Source organism: Melozone crissalis, unplaced genomic scaffold (assembly GCF_028551555.1).
Source record: "Melozone crissalis strain CALT ecotype California unplaced genomic scaffold, PUWL_Pcris_2 ptg000023l_1, whole genome shotgun sequence".
NCBI classification, from domain to species: domain Eukaryota; kingdom Metazoa; phylum Chordata; class Aves; order Passeriformes; family Passerellidae; genus Melozone; species Melozone crissalis.
Window position 1 is genome coordinate 11,853,872 of NW_026535801.1, and position 20,428 is coordinate 11,874,299.

The window sequence follows — 20,428 nt, forward strand, 5'->3', positions numbered from 1 at the left end:
GCCCCTTGTCAGACCACCCTGGCTGAGCTGAGTGTGGGACACAAAACCTGCAAGGACCGGGACAGAGAGGAGGAGTATCCTGCAGTGGGTTTGAGCCTGGAAACGTCCCTGTGGTGCAGCCAGCCAGGTCACATCTGCTCTCAGCCTCTGCTGTGCACTCCTGCCCCACCCTATCACTCTTCCAATCTGAAAACAAGGATCCAATATTGGAGAGCTGGGGTGAGGGCTGAGGAGCAGGGAGTGGCTGCATGGCCCCCTCTCCTTCTGCCTTGGCCCAGCCTACAGTTCCAGGGAACAGGAGGTCCCTGCAGGGCCAGCACCCCAGTGCCAGAGAGCTGCCCTGTGCCATCCTCTGCCCCTCTGCCTGTGCAAGCACCACTCCCACTCCCATCAATCAGCACAGACCAGGTGTCTGGAGGCATCTCTTGCCAATCACCTTTTATTACCTTTAAAAAGCCAAGAAACCCAGAACAAGACAAAAACTGAGACCGTGTGAACATCATGCAATGGATTCACTTTAAAGCAGGCTGGGGTAGGGAGGGGAAGACCAAAGTCATGTTAGAGGAGCAGTACTGCTGCACCCGTGTGTGACGGCCAGGCTGGGTGGGCTGTCACTGCTGGGCTTGTGGGTGGCTGCTGTGAGTGACCAGATGGATGCTGAAGCAGGAAATGGAAACACACTCATGAGACATCATCCCTGGTAAGCCCAGGTCTGACTCTGACGTGGTGATGGCACTGAGAAATACTCCTAACTCTTGTCTTGGGCACATTCTGCCTGGGCAAAGTCTCTGTGGAGAGGAGCAGCACAGTAACTGCTCTTACAAGGCTCTTTAGCTCAGTCCTGCTACTCAGCTCAGGCACTCAGTGCAGAGGATCTTATCCAGCAGCAGTGATGTTACCCCACTCTGCCCTGCAGTCTCACTCTGCTGTATTCAAAATTCACAGCACAAACTAGAGCAGAATTACCTCCTGGAAAGGATGTGCTTTGGAGAGTTTCAGCTATCACAGAAATAACTTTGCATCTTGTCCATCATGTGGATGTGACAAAACACATGCCCTTATTTTCCTGAGGTATAGCCAACATTTGGGTTCATTACATTTAATGGAGTGGGGTCACCCATAAAGTTATTCATAAGGTATTTTCTGAGTGTTTTTCACCTTCTCTTTGAAAAAATAAATTATATCAGCATGTTCACGAGGTGCAAATGGGACTGGCATTTCAGCTGTTATTATGTTATTAACTTTTTTAACCTAATAATTTTCAATCAAGAGTGAGAAGCAATTTTCACTCACTCCAGTGACCAGAGCTGGAGATTCTGCCAAGTGTTCTTGTAGGGTTCACCTTGACAGACACCTAATTCCATCCCAAATGGAAACGTTACCCCCGACACTCTCATTGCGGTTACCGAGAATTTCCATTTCCCCTTCGGTTACGATTTAATTTAGAAGGCAAAGACTTCCTAAGCTATGGGAGAGTAAAGATAGATGGCATGGGAGAAGAAGGCTGATGAAATGTAGTTGACTCCGGATCTGAAATATTTTATCCCTCCTCAATGTAGGTTAAATTATTCTTCACCTTTCCCACATCCATAATTGTCGCTGATCTTGGACCAACTCAAAACCCTACTACTGAGTTCAGTAGACTCAAAATTGCCACTAGAACTGGAAAAAGAAAAAAAAAGAGACTTGTTAGTGTCCATACACAACATCCCAAGACTATACACAGCTATGAGATACAGCAAATTTAAGAAAGGCAATTTTTTTCTCATCACTGAGTATTTATTATATATAACAAATACATGAAAAAGAAAAAACTATATTGTGTGATATAAATAGTTTATTTACATTACAGAAAAACATCAAGACAATGTATACTATTTCAAATATATCCATACATAATCAAATATAGCTGTAGTACATGTTCTCATTGGTGTAGATTACCACAAATGCAAGGCAACATGTGTAGATCTTGTCTTAATCTTTTGTCTATAATACTGTATTTTGTAGTCCAAGCTCTCTGCAGTTAGTTTTGCCATTGTGGAAACATGCGCTCTTTAAATTAACCTTGTCGATGCTCTTGTTGTGTTGTCTGAACTGTAGTGCCCTGTGTTTTGCTTCTGTCTGTGGATTCTGTTGCTCCTGGGACATTTCCTGGAAAAGAGAGTTGTGAGAATACACAGCTCTTAGCAACACATCTGCTCCAGAGGTGGCGGGGGCAGCAGGGACGCGAGGGCGAGAGGGGCATCCTCCAGCCCTCAATGTGCTTCCTCCTCAGTGAAATGAAACCAGCTGCCACAAAAAACCCCCACCACAACCCCCAAACACATACTGTGAACAAAATTATGGAAAGGGAGATGTTTGGATTCCTGAACCCTGGACACTCCTGCTGCATTGCAATGATCCCAAGCACAGTGCGTTGTTCAGCTTTAAATAATGGGTTTATTTTGGGCGAAGTGCAGATGGAAGATCCATGGCAAGGATGGTCCCATGCTCACCTGGCCAGCGTCCCAGGTCTGTGAAGTGCTTACACAGTGTCTGCAGGGGCTGCCTTTCCAAGCAGCTCCCCTGGGTGTCCCTGGCAATGCTCCATGCTCAGCCATGAGCCAACAGCCACTGCACTTATAGGTGCCTGCACCGTGCCACGGCTGCTTGGCTTGCTGTGGAAAGCACTTGTGCTGGAAAGCTCCAAGTCTGAAATTACTTTGGACAGCTGCAGGGGCAAACCCCTCGTGTCTCAGGAGCTCCAGTGTTCCTCAGCAAGGGCACCTTTCAACCTTTCACCTGCTGTGGGGATGCTACATTTCTCCCTAATGGAAAGCTAATGGTGTGTTTCTGGTTTCCTCTCATGGAAAGGCACCCTCAGGCAGGAAGCATGGAGAAGTTTAATCCCAGGTGGAGGCCACAGGATGTTCTAATCAGCTGAAAGCCAAAGGTGGTTATGGTAAAAACTGTGGGCAGCTGCACAACAGAGACTGAAACACTCTTGGAGTGCCAGGAGAAGAGGCCCCACAAGACTCCAGATGACACTGGCATGGAAAAAAATTCTCTTTGTATGGGGCTGACTTGTTCTTCTGTTACAGGAGGCTTTCAGCAGCAGTAGGTGAAATCCTATGGGTTATGCACTTGGGAGAGAACACCTCAGTGCAGTGAGAGCTTAAAGCACTTGCCTGCACCTCTGTGTCAATAACTAAGAGCACAACATTGTGAAATAAAATAAAAAAGGTCATTTTTCCCCCCCCCCCCGTTGAATGGGAATGATCTTATAGTTCTGTGATGTCAACTGAAAGGTTAAACAGGAGCATAAGAATTTAGGAAACATTTTTAAAAATGCTGGAATACAATTATGTAAGTGTCTAGCAAAATATGGGTCAGACTGTCCTGACTTGCTTCACTTTTAAGCCACCAGGACCACCCCCTCATGAGAAGCTGTATGGCTGTGGGCTATATTTTGCCTGGTTCCTTCCTGGGAAGCAGTGAAATAGGCTGCTTTCATTGCTCCAGGAAAAACCAGGCTGCCTCTCCTGCGCTCTCGGGGGCCAGGGCAGAGCTTTCATTACGGAACTGAGGCAGACTTCAGCCGGTCTGGGATCTCATGACAAACTCATTATTCACTGTGAGCTCCCTGGAAAGGCCATCAGCCTCTGGGAGTGAGGCAGGGAGCTGCTGTTGGCAAGCACAGGGCTGTTCCCTGTGCATCCCCTGGCCACTGTCCCTGCGCAGCCCCTCCTGCCCGGCCCGCACAGCCAGGCCTCCTGGGGCTCTGCAGGACATGGCCAGGGACACTTCCACGGGCTGAGACAGCCCCACCAACACCCAGGGCTCCTCCCTGAGCCCCCAGCATCTGGATTTACAGCCCTTCTTTGCCCCAGCACTTTGCCATTTCATATAGGGTTAGGGAACCAGGCCACGGGGAGCACAACCAGACTGATTTTCTATGAAATGTGGAATGGCCAGGTGGCTGGGGGATGATGAGGATGGTCAGCAATCCCAGGGGATGCAGCTGTGCATGGTGGATACCAACTCTTCCAGCTAGAAGCAAGGAGATGAACATCTCACGGGCACTTTCCCCAAACCAACACTGACAGTATCTACATCGTTGCTTCAAGCTCGAGAGAAATCAATTCAAATGTAGAGATTACTCCAATTAAGATGATGAAAAAGCTTTTTTGAACCAAAAATGCCCATGTTTCAATTGTGCATTACCCATGGCTGGGAGCTTGGGAAGGCCCGAGGCTGCTTACACACAATGCTACAGCATTTACAGGTGGGTGGTGTCTGAAGTGTAGCAGGGGTTCTTAAGGGGAACACTGGTGTTTAACCATCTTTTGAGACTTAATCACCTGCTAAAAGCGAGTGATAGGTTTTCCTTGGTTCTTAACTCTTTAATCAGAAGTCCTTTGTAGTGCACTGTGTGGGGGGTACATTCATTTATGAGCACAGCAGTTCCATCGATGTAAACCAAGTACTGGAGCACAGGCTGCCCTCCCTCCCTCCACTGAAGCTTTGCTCCCGAGCTCAAGTTACTCACAATGTGATTCATAGCAGGTAAAACACGTTATGCATTCATTTTTAATCAAGTTATTTCTTCACATAAATAAGCTGCTGTGACTAAACATTAGGGAAGCACTAAAAATGCAAAGCTGTAAAGAAAACTGCTGAGAATCATTATGACACTAGGCCATACCTATATTATTTGCCATTCTCCTTCACTTTAATCACTGCTTCTTTTTTTTGCTTTATCTCTAAGTTAAAAGTCCTTGGGCAGACTGTGCCTTGCTGTGCCTCTTGGCCTTTGGTTCCCTACTCTTCCACCTCAGAAACTTATTCCCATTGCTGGCACTAGTGATGAGTAGCCAAGCACCAAATCACTTAAACCCCAGTCATCATCACTTCTGTGGTTGCATTTTCAGCTGAGTCCATCCTCTGACTCTGCTGGTTGTGTGGCTACAGAAATGGTAATGATGCCAACTTGGAGGGCCAAGTGCCCAGGAAGCAGAGGAAGGGGCAGGGGCAAACCTCAGCTGTCAGCATCCTGTTTATTCAGATTAAAGTGTCTGTGCAACAATAGCCCCAAAAATAGCCAGGACTTGCTGAGAGCCTTCCAGCAATGGAGGACACCCCCAGAGATTTGCACCACTGTACAGGTAAAATTTTAAGAGCAACACCAGTAATGATAGCTGGAAGATTACAGTGGTAGTTTTGAGAGGCTCACATGGATGCAGTGCACCAAACTTGCTTGTTAATTAATTAGCTGAAGTTGCACTGAAATGAGCAGCAAAGAATTTGGCTGCAATGCCCTCTGAGTGAAGTTTCCTTTCTTTCTCCCAGGAGCCTGGCAAGGTGGTTTCAGTACTTTCAAGAATTCAGGGTGTGGAGTTCAAACCAGTACAGTCAGGTCCTCCAAAGCAGAGAACTTCAAAAACTCAATTGCTCATGCATATGCTGCCACAACGCTCTCTTGTCACGTGCATTTCTCTTAGGCCACTTAAGAGCACACTTCTGCAAATGTATCTCAAATCATTATGCTGGGATGGAGCATGCTCTGCAGTAATTACATGCATTACAGAAAAGAGTCAAAAGATCATAAATTGACTTGGTTACAAAGTGTGGGGGGAAAGGTACTGTCTCTGTATGAAAACAGTGTGACAGATAATTTGCATTACAGTACCAGATCACTCAGAGCTCCGTCTTCATTCTTCAATATGAAGTACTTTGCTCACTGCATCAAGGTGACAAAACTAGACTCACTTGACAAAACAATACACATTTATTCCATTATCAGTTAATACACTACTTTCTTTCTCTCACTACATGCTGTATTTTTGGTTGTTTGAATTACCTCTGTGAATACCACCTCCTGTAATCTACTGCCTCATTTGGTAGTTGCCATTCAGGTGATGAACTCTGGCTAAAAAAGGTTTTGTTTTGTGCCTTTAGGCCAGAGAAGGATTTATGAATTTTTTTTATTCTTTTCTTGGAATAAATGCTCTACACTTGTCTTCCAGCCAGGTAGTGCAACATGGGGACTGAAATAGAGATTTTATTATATATGGAGGTATGATACCTGACATTTTTTTTTAATTTTAAAAAGAAAATAATTTTTAAAAGAGGTATTTATCAGTGCTGCTAGCTGAATTACTTTAACCTTGTGATTTCCAAGAGAAGCCTGTAGATGTTTGACCTTCAGAACCCCAAGCCCTCCCAGAGACAGTAACACAGTCAAGTGGGGGAGTAGAGCAGCACGTGGAGGGGAAGGATTGCTTTTACCCCTCTCATTCTGAACTACCCTGGGGCTTTTTCCATTCACACAACCCTCTGCTCCTCACTAAAGAAAAAACCCTGAGTACATCATATATGGAAGACCCTAAAACATGTGCAGTGCCTTTGAACATGCACTCAAGCGTAATGAAATCATTTAATCAGTGGGGCTGCAAACAGGCTTAAAAGTCTGTATGCTTTGCCTGATTAGGACTAAGGGAATGGGCCCTTAAGGAAACCAGATGGAGATATGATTAGTTTTATTAAGTGTTGATCCAGCTGCTGTATTTATATTTCCCCTGTTTGTATGAACAATATTTGTCCAAGCATCTGAATACAAAATAGAGAACTTCACTTGCTGTAGGCACCGTTGCTACCTAACTTTGATTAAGATGGAAGTAAAAAATCAGTCATAATAATGAAGGAGCACTTGCTGGCTGGACCAGATGATATCTTCTGTTTGTTGGTGAATTAAATAGCATTTGTTATCAGTAGTGTCACTGCAGAAATCGGTATAATCAGCGCACATTGCAGGAAAAACAAAAGTATTTTCTCTTTCTACTGTAAAATACCAGAGATACTGACCTTGTAATACAAAGGACTACAACACAGATGATAGCAATCTGGATGGTTCCAATCACAGCTGCTATTAAGACATACTGAAATCGTACTGGACCTGGAACCACATATAAAACGCTGTAGTCCTTTTTTTCACAGTGTTGTCCAGTATAGCCGGCATCGCATCTGAAATAAAACATATTTGTTCCTCATTATACCTGCTGCTTTCAAAGAATACTGGAAAAATGGTATGTGGAAAAAAAAATTAGTGGCTGAAGCATAAGCTTATGTGTTGGGTTTTTTTTTTTTCAGAATGGACTCCCACAGAGAGTATCAGTGAGTGCTCAACCTCTCAGAGGGAAGACTTGTGGTCCTCAGTGCCACCTAGGTCTGTGAGAGTGAACAACACTGTGAGAGTGTCAGGAGGGGCCCAGGGGACCAAGACATAACTGGCTTCAAGTGGAACTACTTGCACGTTGTGATGAGAACCCATTTAGTTCCTTGCACAACATACTTTAGATTTCTCCTTTTCTTTGGGGAGATGGGGGAGGGTGAAAAGCCATCGAGCTGTGGTTCCTTATGCAGATTACCCCTAAGGAGGTGATAAGCAATCATCCAGGCTCCATATGAAATGTGATTAGATGTTCCTGAAAGTAGATACATCATTTACATTTCGTCTGGTTGCTATAAAAAAACCCTTTATTGATGCTGCAGCCATCCACCCCATTGCTGCCTGCTGCACTGCTCACCAGTTCCCCTCCTGCAGCCTGACATCTCCACTCTGCTCGGTGATTTTGCTTTTACAGTTCTAGCTCTTGCCCTGTTTCCCCTTAATTGCCCAAGCAAGATGTGAAAATCCAGGTCAATGGCAGCAGCAACTGTCAGGAACTGAGACAGATGGCTTGGGCTCCTCTCAGGTGTGTTAGTGGAGCACTAACCCTGATGGGTTAAGCCTTGTGCTTCCTTGCTTTTCCTCCCCTGCATTCCCACAGCTGCCAGCACCTTGAGGAAATGACATTTTTCAGCTGAATGGAGCGCCTAAAACGCAGAAGCTGCAAAGAGCAAAATGTGTCCTGGCTGTTTGTGTGAGCTGGGAGAAGCTGGTTTGAGGTTCTGCCCCAGGGAGAGTCTGGTGTGTATCTTTGTGCTCCCATTCCAGTGTCCCAGGAAAATGGTGCTTCATGTGTAACAGTCCTTTTCCAGCCACCTGGCCGCTGGGTGCACTTGAGAAGCAATATCTGCCCCTGTGCAGGGAGGCATTCACTGCAGGAGCACCACAGTGCTTTCACTATATTCCTCCTCCCTGCCCAAACCTCCTCCAAAATCACCTCCTGCTGAAGCCAGCTGCCCCATGAGCTCCACTCCTGCCCCAGCACGGACACACAGTGGTGGCACCCCTCTCCCTCAGGCTCAGGAGGGCACCTAGTGAGGTCTGAGTGCTCTGTGAAGGGATGTTAAAACCACATCTAAATATAACTGAAGGTTACTAGATGGCTTTACAGTCAATTAACATTGTTCATAACTCAATACACTTTTGGGACTTCGTTGAATAATTTAAGTCTGATGGATTTTGTAGCACAAAGGGCTATGGTTGCCATTATTTTCCATAGCTGATCCAGATTAAGTGTTTCTGTAAGTCAGTATTTCCATGTGTGTAGCCTTCCCTTGCTGGTAGGAGAAGGGTTACCTGCAGGACGGTTCCAGCATGTTTGTGGAGTGCTCACACTTGCCATGCATGCAGAAGCCGTTGTAATGCTCTGGACAAGGGATGTAGATCCCTCTTGCACTTTCTTCCAGTTTATTTGCATTCTCTGTGAACACAGGTGAAGGAGAAAGTTAACCTGACCATGTAGGATAAGGTGAAGTGATGGAAAGAACTCAACATATGAGAGGAAGGAAAAGAAAAAAAAAGAGAGCAAGATGTGAAAGATGTTGTTCACACAAAGCAAGAGCAAGGGTTTGCCCCTTCAAACAGGTTGGCTGATTTTGCCCCTTCAAACAGGTTGGTGAGATTTGCAAGGGTTTTCTCAGTCTTTTATAATTCCTGTCAAGTTACAGCAAACGAGACACCTGAGAAAATAACGTGACTATTCAAAATCTGATGACAGAATAGAACATGAAAAATACCTGATTATTTCTGTTTTATTTTATAGACTGTTTTCTCAAACAGAAACAAGGTTAGGAGAGAGACTCTGGACATTTGCATGTAATACACATTGTACATTTCTTAATTCAACAGAACATATACAGAAAGACAATTTTATGGCTGAAGCAGAGCAGGAGTCTGGAGCTGAAGTTTATCAGGGTACTGCACACCCACGCCCCAAAGCCCAGTGGCCTCCTCCACATCCCACATCATCCAGCACTTTAAACTACTCTGATAGTCTGAGCCTACTTCTGCAGCAGTTAAAGAGTCACTGAGACTGCAAATCCTGGGAAATCCCTTCATGCAGCCAGGAAAATGAAGGCTTCATTTAGTTTTGAAGCAAGTATGTGCTCAACTTCACAGGCTGAAACAGAGTGTTGCCACCATGAACTCACATGAATTTTGTGGGCCACCAAGGTATTAATTAATCTGGGTAACTTTGCCAAATTCTTCCATTTAACCAATGCTAACATTCCTTTTTCTGTGATAGTGTCTTCTAGCCATGATTAATTAAAAACAGAAGAATAAATCTCAAGATGGATGTCTGAGGAAATGTAGCTTGCACGCAAATAAGTTGAAGCATTTTTATCTTCCAAAGGAAGTCCCTGAGTGTTATAAAACAATTGCAATTTGTGTTCTGCCTCCAAGCCAGTCATGCCAGCAGCAGGCATGCTTAGGTATTATCCCACCTCTGGGAAAAGTGTGTGCAGCAGATCCAAGATCCAGATTTTCATAATGAATTTCTTTTCTGTCGCTGCTGTCCAAGGAGAGTTGTAAGAGTCTCTAACCACTTGCACTAATAAAGTTTGTTATATTGTCCTTATGTGGAAACAGGCAAGGAGCAGCTCCCAGCAAATGAGAGTGACAGGCAACCTCTGTGTCCCTGCTGACAGCATTAGCTTCTCTCTCATCCTTAGGATTTTCAGGATCTCTGCACTCTGGACCATAAGTGCATCTCTTCAAATGCACATATGCTGAACACAAGCCTGATTCTGTCCTGGAAATCCCCCCAGACAGAATAAATGTGTGTGATGTGTCAGCTATCAAGGGACTTGCCCATGGCACACACAGAGATCTCAATGTGCTCAGGACCTGTGGGACTCCTTACCCATGTAGTGATCACTTATGCACCGTGCCTGATGGATTTTGGGCATGCTTGACCTCTGCTGTGGCCCACATTCAAATTTATTTCTGTCCAGGAAACTGCAGCAAGAAGTATGGGATCCTTATTAATACACTTTTATTTTCCATGGTGGAAAACATAATGCCATTTCCTTCAAATCCTCCATTACCAGAGGAAGTTTGTTTCCTCTCTGAAGAACAGGAGACGGCTCTGTGTGCACATGCATATTTGTGTGTATCTCTGATTGTTCCTTCTCAGGTATTGAGGTACCTCTGCCGTGTCTGTGCACTCCCACTCAGTGCAAGAATCCCTCCTCTCTCAGATCAGCCAGCAGTGTGATTAAAATGGTATGAAATACTTTGGTTTAATTTTTGTTTTTAAAAGCTCACTCCAAGATGGGAGGAAATTTTAACTTTCAGGAAGGCTCACCTGGGACTTGAAAGGGGGACCAGGACCTATGTGGACGTGCAGATGCCCTCACTGTGTGTAGGCTGTAGGGCTGGCAATCATGTGGGCAGAAATCCACATGTTGTTTTCTTTAACAAGGTCTTTAGCACACTTTAAAGTAAATCCAGGATCATGCAGAACTTGTAATTACACCTCTAAACATAATGTTGTGATGGGAAATGCTTTACTGAATCTAAAATGAGATGGCTCAAGCTTTGCTAGCATTTGTAGGATAAACACTTCATAGGGTAAACACTTCATACAGAAACACTTGTCACCTGTCTCAGAAGAGCCCACAAAACTTAGACACAAATTATCTATATCTCATTTTGACTGATGACTCCTCCAACAGAGTCAGGGATTTATATAAAGGCAGAGAGAGGGAAAACCACATTTTTAGTTTACTTGAAATACAGACCACAATAAAAACATCATTTCGTTCAGACTGAACCTGTTTTCCTGCCTCAAAACAGGTTATTTTTCTCACTACAAAATCCATCTTTTTGGAGCCAGTGTAGAGACCCAAACACCCAGGCATGCTCTAAAAGTCCCTTCATGTTAAAATGGACTGCTCCCATTTCTGGGAGGACCTGAGCACTTTTCAGCAATCCAGCTGTTGATGAGATACTAATTCTTATGAATGCATCACAGGGTTTACATCACCATGAACAAGAACTATAAACTGATTCTAAAAAGACAGGATATAAATAAAAACAATGCTGAGGTTATGAAGCAAACAAGAACTGTACATATTTAAAAAAATTAAACCTAAATTAAAGAAATTAAGACTTCCAGCCAAAAAACTTTGGATTATTTTTAAATTCAGTATTGGATGCAATTTGTACAGTATCACTACAATAAGGAGCCCCTCTACCACCCCAACCTCACACCTACAAAGAGCTAAGCTAAACACAAACCCACTTTTTTTTCCAAGCACAGCAGATCTGTATGCATAAAGCAGTAACACAGACCAATTTCAAAGCTACTCAGGTTTCAGTAAAGTTAAATTCAGTAGCTCCTCTTCACACACTACATTTGCTGCATTGTTATTGGCAACAACGTGGGCAAGTTTTATTTGTGCCAGAAGGACAGACTTGTACCTTTTTGTGATGGACAGGATTTGAGGCAGAAGCCAGCTGCAAAAACTAAAGATTGGACTGACTGGATCACTCTCTCCTATGTCTGGACAAAAGAAATTCCTGCCACATCTCTCAAAATGCTTGTCCTTTTTATTTCAAAAAAGAAATACATCCTCCCCCTCCAGATCAATTGTACTCAAGAATCTTTTTCTTGAAGCACTTTTGTGATGGAAAAAGTCACTCTGATGAAGCCAACATCTTTTGCATTTCTGCAGCATTTTTTTTTCATCTTTAGCCTAACATGACATTTCATATTGTTCCCATCCCTTGTTAGTGCCAGCACATGACATGATAGCCTATCAAAAAAGACACACTAGTCAAAACATGTTATTTTTAAGTGCATGGAGGCCAGATGCTACTTTGTGTAGCTTCAAACAGCTTATCATCTCTCACTGGAGAAGTGTCCCAGCTGAACCCTTGCTCTCCAGCCCCTCTGGATGGCAGGGAGATGCTGAGATGATGAGCTATTTCTCTGGGATAAACTGGATCCTAAAAAGATACGCAGCGTGGCTGACCACCCACTCAGTGATCTTACTTTCCCTGATGGATTGTCTTCTAAAATGTTCAATAAATTATTTAAAGCTATCTTGTCTAAATTCCTTAATATCTGTGCCTGTTCCTGTCTTTCATCAAGAAGGCGCAAAAGAATGATTTCCAATATATTTTGTATCATTTTAATTTTAATTTCTGATTTAGCTATATGGCTTTCCTTCAATCTTTGGAAATTGAATGTACACCACTCAGATTCTCAGGTAACTATTTCAGTGAAAGCTGAAATTCAAAAGCTGGAGCAGCCTGCCTGGTGGTAGGATGTGACTCTGCAAGTGGAGAAAACAAGGCAGCCAGACTCTTCTCTGGGCAGCCCTCAATGGTCCCCAGCTCCCATCTGAGCTAGCATGGACCTTATGTTCCACAACCAAACATGTGCACTGGTGCTGCTGACAAAGGAATAAATCCATTAGTGCCCTTGATGAGGATTATATGAAGTACTGTCTGGAGTGCCCAGAAAATTCTTTCCAGACATAAGGTCCTACAATCCACTTTAGAGAAATTAAAATAAAAATCTAGGCAAAAAATAGGATTTTTGTATCCAAGAACTGACTGTCAGGCACTTAACAATTAGTTCTGCAGGGCTGATAAGTCTTTCATTCTTCTTGTGTGAATCAGTGAGACTTTCTAGGTGATTTCAAGCAAGCAAAGTAGAATATACACAGCCCATAAATTCTGATGTTAGCACTTTGGCTGATGTACAGCAGGTAATGTTGGAGCTTTGGAAATAATATGCCCATATGAGAAAATATTGGCTCACATACAATATTAACACCTAGTGTACAGTCATCCCTGGACCAAGGGAAGGCCTTAAAATACATACAGACACATATATTTAATCAAATAAGGGATGAGACAGTGAATGATGTGCAGCAGAAGCTATTTTGACACCTATCTCCTTGGAAAAAGTGGTTAAGGAGAATTGACTTACATAATAATTTAATCTTTTAATACTGCTGAGGTCAGTCAAATTTGCAGACGGAAGCTCTTGCTGATATTGAAGTAGTGACTCCTTACACATCACATTATCAGAGGACACATGGAGGGAAAAAGGGATTTTTGGGTCAAATGTATGCCTTTAACATTTTCAGCCTCTTTTGGAAGCATATTCCCCTCATACCTGCCTGGCAGGTCCCAAAGAGATGCTGCAGAGCACAGCACTGGGAACCTTCTTAAGAAAGCTCTTCTGCTCTGTATGAAAGAGACTTTGTGTGCAATTCTTGTTTGAAATCAAAACAAACATGCAGAGAGTATCCACCTGTGGAGCAAAGGCAGGGATGCTCTGAGTTTTGGGAAAGAGCTGCAGGTGATTGACTACAGGTGAGAATCTGAACCTGTGGATGAGCCTAGGCATATTTATGTTACTCATCTTCAGTCTTCACAGAGTCAGCAACTGCTGCTCTTTGGATGTTAAAGGGAACTTTCTCAGGCCAGGAACATCTGCAGGAATGGTTCCAAGGTCCAGGAGAAGGATGGTAATGGTGCTGCTCCCTCTGAAAGCGCAGAATTGCTTTAGCAGGTTTGCTGGTACTTCAATAGCATCCAACAGGAAGTGAGATCCCACAGCAGCTTGGGGATGAAGTCCTTAGGCAGGCTTTCATTTCTGCCATGATAAATCCCAGCTCAGAGCCAGCTCTGATGAGAGAACAGAACTTTCCCCTGGGTCTTTGCTGACCAGCTCCAAGGCACATTGTCCTTGGCAAACCTGCATTCTGCCAGCTGCTCTGGGCCAGCCCAGGGGGCACCTTCACCCCTCACCTTCCCTTCTCCTGAAACCTGCCTTTACAATTCCAGAGTGCCTCTTCACAATGAAGGAAATGTGTGCAAGCAACTCGCCTGAAAATCACTGTTTGGGTGGGCGTTGAGTGAGAATTCCGAAGGAAGTGCTTGCTGCTGCTCAAGAGGGAGCTCACCAGCCCACTCTCCCTGAGAGCAAGAGGAAAATGAGACACCAAATGTCAGCTGAAAACGTCTGGCACCACTATGTTGCAGCCTGAGCCTAAATTCCTCCTGCAGCCACTCCAAGTACAAACTTGAAGCTAGCTTTTCTACATAAACTGCACAAAAAATACCCTTCCCATATTAACTGCTTCACCAAGGGGAAAAAAAGAAATGGAACATGGTGAAATAAATTACATTCACTTCTTTTCTCAGGCACAAAATAGGCTTGCTGAACACAGTAATTTATTAATTTTAAATGTCCCTATGCAAATCAGTTCCCTGGAATAAGATAAAATCCATTTTCCTTTTTAAAAATAATCTAGGGCTTTTTATGTTTGAGATGATGGCAAGATGTCCTAGTGCACTTCGAAAAAAAATATTGTGCTCTGTCTTTGCAGCAATGCATCGTAATTATTCAGCCTGCTGCCATAATTAATAATAGAAACCAATGAATTAAGACACTAATAATCCCCAGATGTTCAAATGGAGAACAGAATACTTTCAGCTTGTCAGCATATATATGGGGGCTATGCTATATATGTTAAAGCTGTTGCTGAACTTTGGAAATCAAGAAGCACTTTTATTTACAACATCTGTGAATGTATCTTCCTTCTTTGAGAAAAGTGATTGAAATCAAGCAACTTGTTAATCATTTTCCTGCATACATAACAAGAACATTTGTCTACTCAAAACTAAACCAGGACTGGTTTTTATTTTTTTTTTTTACCCTTGTTTTTCACAGTGTCTGTTGTCCCCTTGAATTCACAGATGCCTTACCCTAGAGATTGTACAGGCCCCTAAACTCCAAGGCTCCTGCATGTAAAAGAAGGTTATACCAAGTAATTATTGCAATACAAGGTGCAATACAACCCAAAGTTGCACAGTGATGTGGGTATGTGGCAGCAAGCACTGCTCACGCCTCTGAACGGGAACACCCAGCAATGTAAGCTAAACTGGAAGAGAAAAAACACCACATGGGCTAATGTGTTGCTCCAAAGCAGCATTTTCTCCATGCCCAGGTGCTCACAGTAGGCTCAGCTCCTCCCTGGGGTGATTGTTTCATTCAGGGAGGCAAGGCAGGCTGCTGCTCACCTTGTCTGACCTCCTCTGCTTCCCTGCCACATTTCAGCCTCTCACCAAGAGCAAGGCCACCCCGAAAGCAGCAGTCACTGCTTTTTGATGCTGCACTCCACCCTTGATTCCAAGACATCCAGAGGAGGCTGATGCACTGCTCCCCCTCTCAATCCATCTTTGATTCCAGGGTGTTCAGGGGAGGCTGATGCACTGGGCTATCCCTGCAGCAGCTCCACAGAGGACCACTGTGAGGTGCCCAGCTCTCCGTGTCATCTGTGTGTCACCTGTCCCCAAGCAATCTCCCCACATTTTTGTGGATGAAGTAAACAGAGCTCTTTAAGGCAGCCACTGCCAGGGCCAATCTTGAGGGCTGCAATCATTGCTAGCTTGTGATTTAATGATGTGGGTTTATCAAAGCGCTAGGTAAAGGGGCCCAGTTTGTGCTGCCTTCTTTTGTGTCAGGATTGAATAAATCTGTGTTAACCCCATTCTTAGAATAGATTAAATCCCTCTTCGTGCCAACTCAGCTACTCATTGTTTTTGGCAAGCTGCTGACGTTCCCTTCACTCAGATTCTCCTGCCTAAGAGAGATGCCACCAGCCCTGTGGGAGCAGCGTCCTCCCCCTTCAGAAACCAGCAGTGTAAAGAAATAAAGTTTATCTCTTTGCACATGATCTCCTTAGGCAGCTCATGACAGAGCCCTTAGAGGATGAGTTAACCTTATTATTATTGTAATTCTGTGTTGAAGAAGAGTTGGTGTCAGTTTAGAGATTTGTGAGGTTCCCTCCAATTAGGCTGCGTGCCTGAAGGCACAGGGGCGAGCGCTGGATCCATCACACGGCACTGCAGGAGCAGAGTGGGTGTCACCCTCTGTGAGAAATTCCTCCCAACAGCTGAGCCCACAGCTTGTTTTCTCTCCCATCCACCTCTCCTCCAGCTACTCATTAGAGTCAGTTTTGGAGGGAGTAAAATATGGGCAGGAACAACCAGATCAGGGCTCCTCTCTATGTCCTTCTCTCTGGAGAAGTCTGAGAGTTTCAATTTACTGCTTAATACCAGATTAAACAGAGATGGAAACACCATCCCAGTATGTGGATGTTAGCAGCAGAAGATGCTTCTTTCAATCAAATTGTGTCTCCTTCAGAGAAAGCGGGTGTGGATCTGCAGAGGATGGCTAGGAAGGACGTTACCAGAGGAATATCTACATTTAGCACTGTCTTTTGGGGCACAGCAGACAGACCACCACCCCATCCCTGCTGCACAGCCCCAGCAGCACACAGACTTGATTCTCACTAACCAGCAGCTCTTTACAACCCTTCCCAGACTAGTACTGCAGTGACACAGCACTATTAGTTAACTTTGTTATGTGATGATTAAGGAACAAAACTCCCCGAACTTGACCGAGCGGCATCCTGCTGTTTCTGCTTTGTGTGCTACTATGCAATTTCTATATCAAAGCAGCCCGGCTACTGCAGCACTCCAGAGCAGCTTATTTATATGTAGATGTGGCTATATGACATTTCCAAATGCCATACATTTGCATATGAAGGTTCCACTTTTTTTCCCCAACTTCAAGTAAACAGTCTGCTGTGATTCCAAAGCAGTGCTTTCCCTCACTTGGAGCTGACTGAGAACCATCCTCCTTAAGCAGCTGAAACCCCCCCTGAAACGATTAATTTTCACAATTCAGCAACCTTAGCTATCAATAGTGTCTCTGGGTGGGTCTTGTGATTTATAGCTGTACCTTTGATACCAAACCGAGCACAGAGAGCAAAACTGCAAGACCTTAAGATTTCATATGAAATGGCTACAGATAATCTGCAATACCAATCAATATTTGCAAATAGGCCTCAGACATATGATGGAAGCTTGTGGTCATCCTAAAAAAGCCTGTGGGTCACATTCATTATAGCTATAAAGATGGTATTGATTTTTGTCACTGATTTTCCACTTGAAAACAAGAGCAGGAGCATGTTGCAGGAGCCACTGAGGAGCTCTGAAACTGCAAACCTAACACAAAAACCACAACCTTATGTAACACCAGGAAAGCCAAGTGGACATTATATATTCAGCTTTCTTGTCAAAGAAGATAAGGCTGAAGCAGATGGTATGTGGGCAAAGTTTCAACCTGAATACATTGCCTTCTAAAAACCAACAGTGCTATGAAAACAGCCCGGTTTTGTGGCATGAGGCCCAAGAACACGTTACCTGCACATGGAAGAGCCCAGGCCTCAAGGTGTGTGCTGTGGAGGGGCTGGAAGAGTTTCCTGTTGGCAATGTGTGCATGGCAAAACACGACTCTCAGCACTTCTCCCGTGCCACCTTGCATGAGCAGTATGAATTATGTGTAATACAGACGGAGCTCCATCCTCGTGTACACTGCAGCTGGGATGCACAGGCAGGGTGTGTGCTGAGGGAAGCACTCCTTGGGCATCACCAGGTGGTGTGGGAGGGCTGGTGGGCAGTAGAGCCCATGGTGGTCACCAGACATCAGCTGTCCTCCTCTCCCACAGCTCAGCCCTGCTCCCAGCCTGAGCTCCCTGCTCCCTCCACATCCCCTTGGGCTGGGAAACACTGAGGTGGGGATGAGCTGCTCCCGTGAGCCCTGGGGCTCTGCCTGCTCTCAGAAGACCATGACAGGCTCTTTCTGACTGTGACAACAGGCACAACAACTCCCAGGAGTCACCTTCGCTTTGGTCTCAGCTTATGGAGTTTCATCTACCCGCCACTGCATTTCTAGAGCACCTCATCCTCCACTGCCAACTGGTAGATAGCATCAACTATGACAAATGGGATGAGGTGCCAGAAAGCTGATAAATACTTTTGATATGGCTCTAAAAATAGTGAAGGGATATTTGTATCCTTGTGACACTTTTTGAAAAGTAGATGGATATGCATGACCTAAGTTTGAAGACGGGTGTCAGGAATATTGATGTGTGGAAGGAGCAGGATCGTTTGGCTGGCGTTGCCCCGGGGGACAGTCGCATGACTGATGATGGCTCCATCTCCCAGCTGAGGGTGTGCTTGTGGGGGGCTCCAGCAGAAAAACGGGAGGGAGCCCATCCAGAAAAAGACCAGGATTCATCTTGCCCACGTAGGACATATAGTTTCCTTGATGGGGATGATGAAATTGGAGAAATGGGGTGCAAGTTCTCTCGGAGCAGCGCTACTGTGCCCTAAGTTATGCCCTTGCAATTCCTGCCACATTAACTCCTGTACCATGTATGATTGAGCCTGGCATGTTCCCAGGAACACACCTGTAAATTTTATCTGTTATTTCCAAACCTCTTCTAGAAATGTGGAAGACAAATACAGTTTCTTCCTTTTCCCTCCAATGTCTAGACTCCAATTCGCACATCCAACCCCAGATGTCCTGAAGTTTCCCCTTCTTTGGCACTTATGCAGGATTGGTGCAAGTAGCAGCTCTTCCAGATTGTAAGGAGTACACTGATAGAAATTGCTTTTAAGCAATTAAACTGTAGATTAACAAAGCATGCTTCAGTTTGTGTGGAGATGCACTTAGAGCCTGTATCCACCCGATCACACTCAGAGAACAGGCACATCTTACATAACACATTTTCCATCCATCCTCACCCCTTCAGCTGCCTGCATGGCTTTTACTGGCAGAAAGATCAGGCAGGCAATCAATGAAACAAAGCAGGAACTTCCTCTTGAGAAACTGCTGCACATAAAAGCACACCCTAATCCAATTACCAGGCTGCTCCCTAATTTCCAATAGGAACTCCAGGTCTGAATGGATTGTTTTCCACAGAGAAGCGGCGCTTGAAAAGGTCTCTGACTTATATTTAGGTCTGCCAGCATGGTGTTATGAGGCTTTACTTTCTGGTTTTACACTTCAAACAATCTCAAAAAATTACAGTTGAAAGCAAATATGAATGGCAGAATTGTCAGAGGTTTGATGGAAGACACGGGTAAGAAAAGGTTACCCAGGTACGTGACAGCGCGGACAAGTAGGTCAGGGATGTCATTTTGGCTACAAGGCGTTTCCTTCAGTCCTTCTGACACTCTGAAGGTTTTACAGTCCTAGTTTTGCACTGATTTCATATTCAGTTTTGATTACTAAAAGCAGTCCTTTTTTCTTTTTTCCTTTTTTTTTGGGGCACATGTTGGCAAGATGCTGCCAAGCTGAAGTGTAACACCCACTTGGCTCCCTTCCCTCTTTTCTTTTTTTCCAAGGTAGCATCTGTGCTTGTAAAAACATGCTGCCTGAGAGGATTCATCCAGGAAACTAAAGAAAGAGCTGCAGAATTTTGGGGGAAGTGTGTGTGAGAAAATAGGAGACTGAAATAAAAATACTTGACTCCTATATGTGGTATTTTTGTACACTTCCTGGATCACATGCCTGGCAAATCCCTTGTGAATATCCTGGTTATTTTAGTTGCCAGAGCATGACCCTGAATGGCCTGTGACTACTCAGAGATATGTCTGTTGTTGGCTAAAAGCATGGTTTCAGCCATACTTTTGTTCAGGCTATTCAGAAAAGTTTTGTTATGCTCAGAAACATTTTATTGGCATGTGCAAACCCGTGATCACTCCTCCATACAAATCAAACACTTGCTGAGGGATGAATCCTACATGGTTTGATGCTATTTTTACTCACCCCTTTGCCCTGAGTCCTGCATTGTAAAACTGTGATGGCAATGGGTCCACACAGTCTACAACCTGGCTTTTTGTATCAGTCCAGCCGTATTGTTCAAATCTTTTGTGGCTGCCCAGAGGGCTGGCTTTCAGCAGACTGTATGTTTGACATTCCTGCTTGGTGAACAGGAGAACATCAAGCAGTGTGCACCCCTTCCCATGCCTGGAGCTGGAGAGATATCCCTTACTAGTCCCAATTTTAGGTGTAGGAGAAAATGGATAAAACAATATAAAATGTCACTGCAGCAAAACCTGCTATTTTACCAAAGATACACTCTTTCCCATCTGTCATGAAACCCTGCAATGGAGGGACAGAGCCAAAACCTTTGCGTGTTCTTGGGTTTGCCTCAAAAGGCTCTAATGTCACCACACAAATTTAAGCTTTTTGCCAATTACTCCAGTACCACAGGTCTATCAGGCAGTAGCTGATCTCTGAGATGCAGAGAGGAGCCCACCCAAGGCTGCAGAACACACTCTGTGCCCATCAGAGCCTGAGGGGCTGCCAGAGACCCCTCCAAGGCACACTGAAGACAC

General features: G+C 44.5%; 1 protein-coding gene across 1 annotated transcript in view; it reads right to left on the reverse strand.

Annotated features, from left to right (window-relative positions):
* Positions 1-409: 409 nt before the first annotated feature.
* Positions 410-20,428, reverse strand: part of TMEFF2 (transmembrane protein with EGF like and two follistatin like domains 2) — a 125,445-nt gene continuing 105,426 nt past the window's right edge. Inside the window, exons 8-11 of the mRNA XM_054277500.1 lie at positions 8,504-8,627; positions 6,844-7,002; positions 2,065-2,151; positions 410-1,662 (exon numbers count right to left, since the gene is read on the reverse strand). Coding sequence (XP_054133475.1) covers positions 1,566-1,662; positions 2,065-2,151; positions 6,844-7,002; positions 8,504-8,627 — 467 coding nt within the window. The 3' untranslated portion in view covers positions 410-1,565. The remainder of the gene's footprint in view (positions 1,663-2,064; positions 2,152-6,843; positions 7,003-8,503; positions 8,628-20,428) is intronic.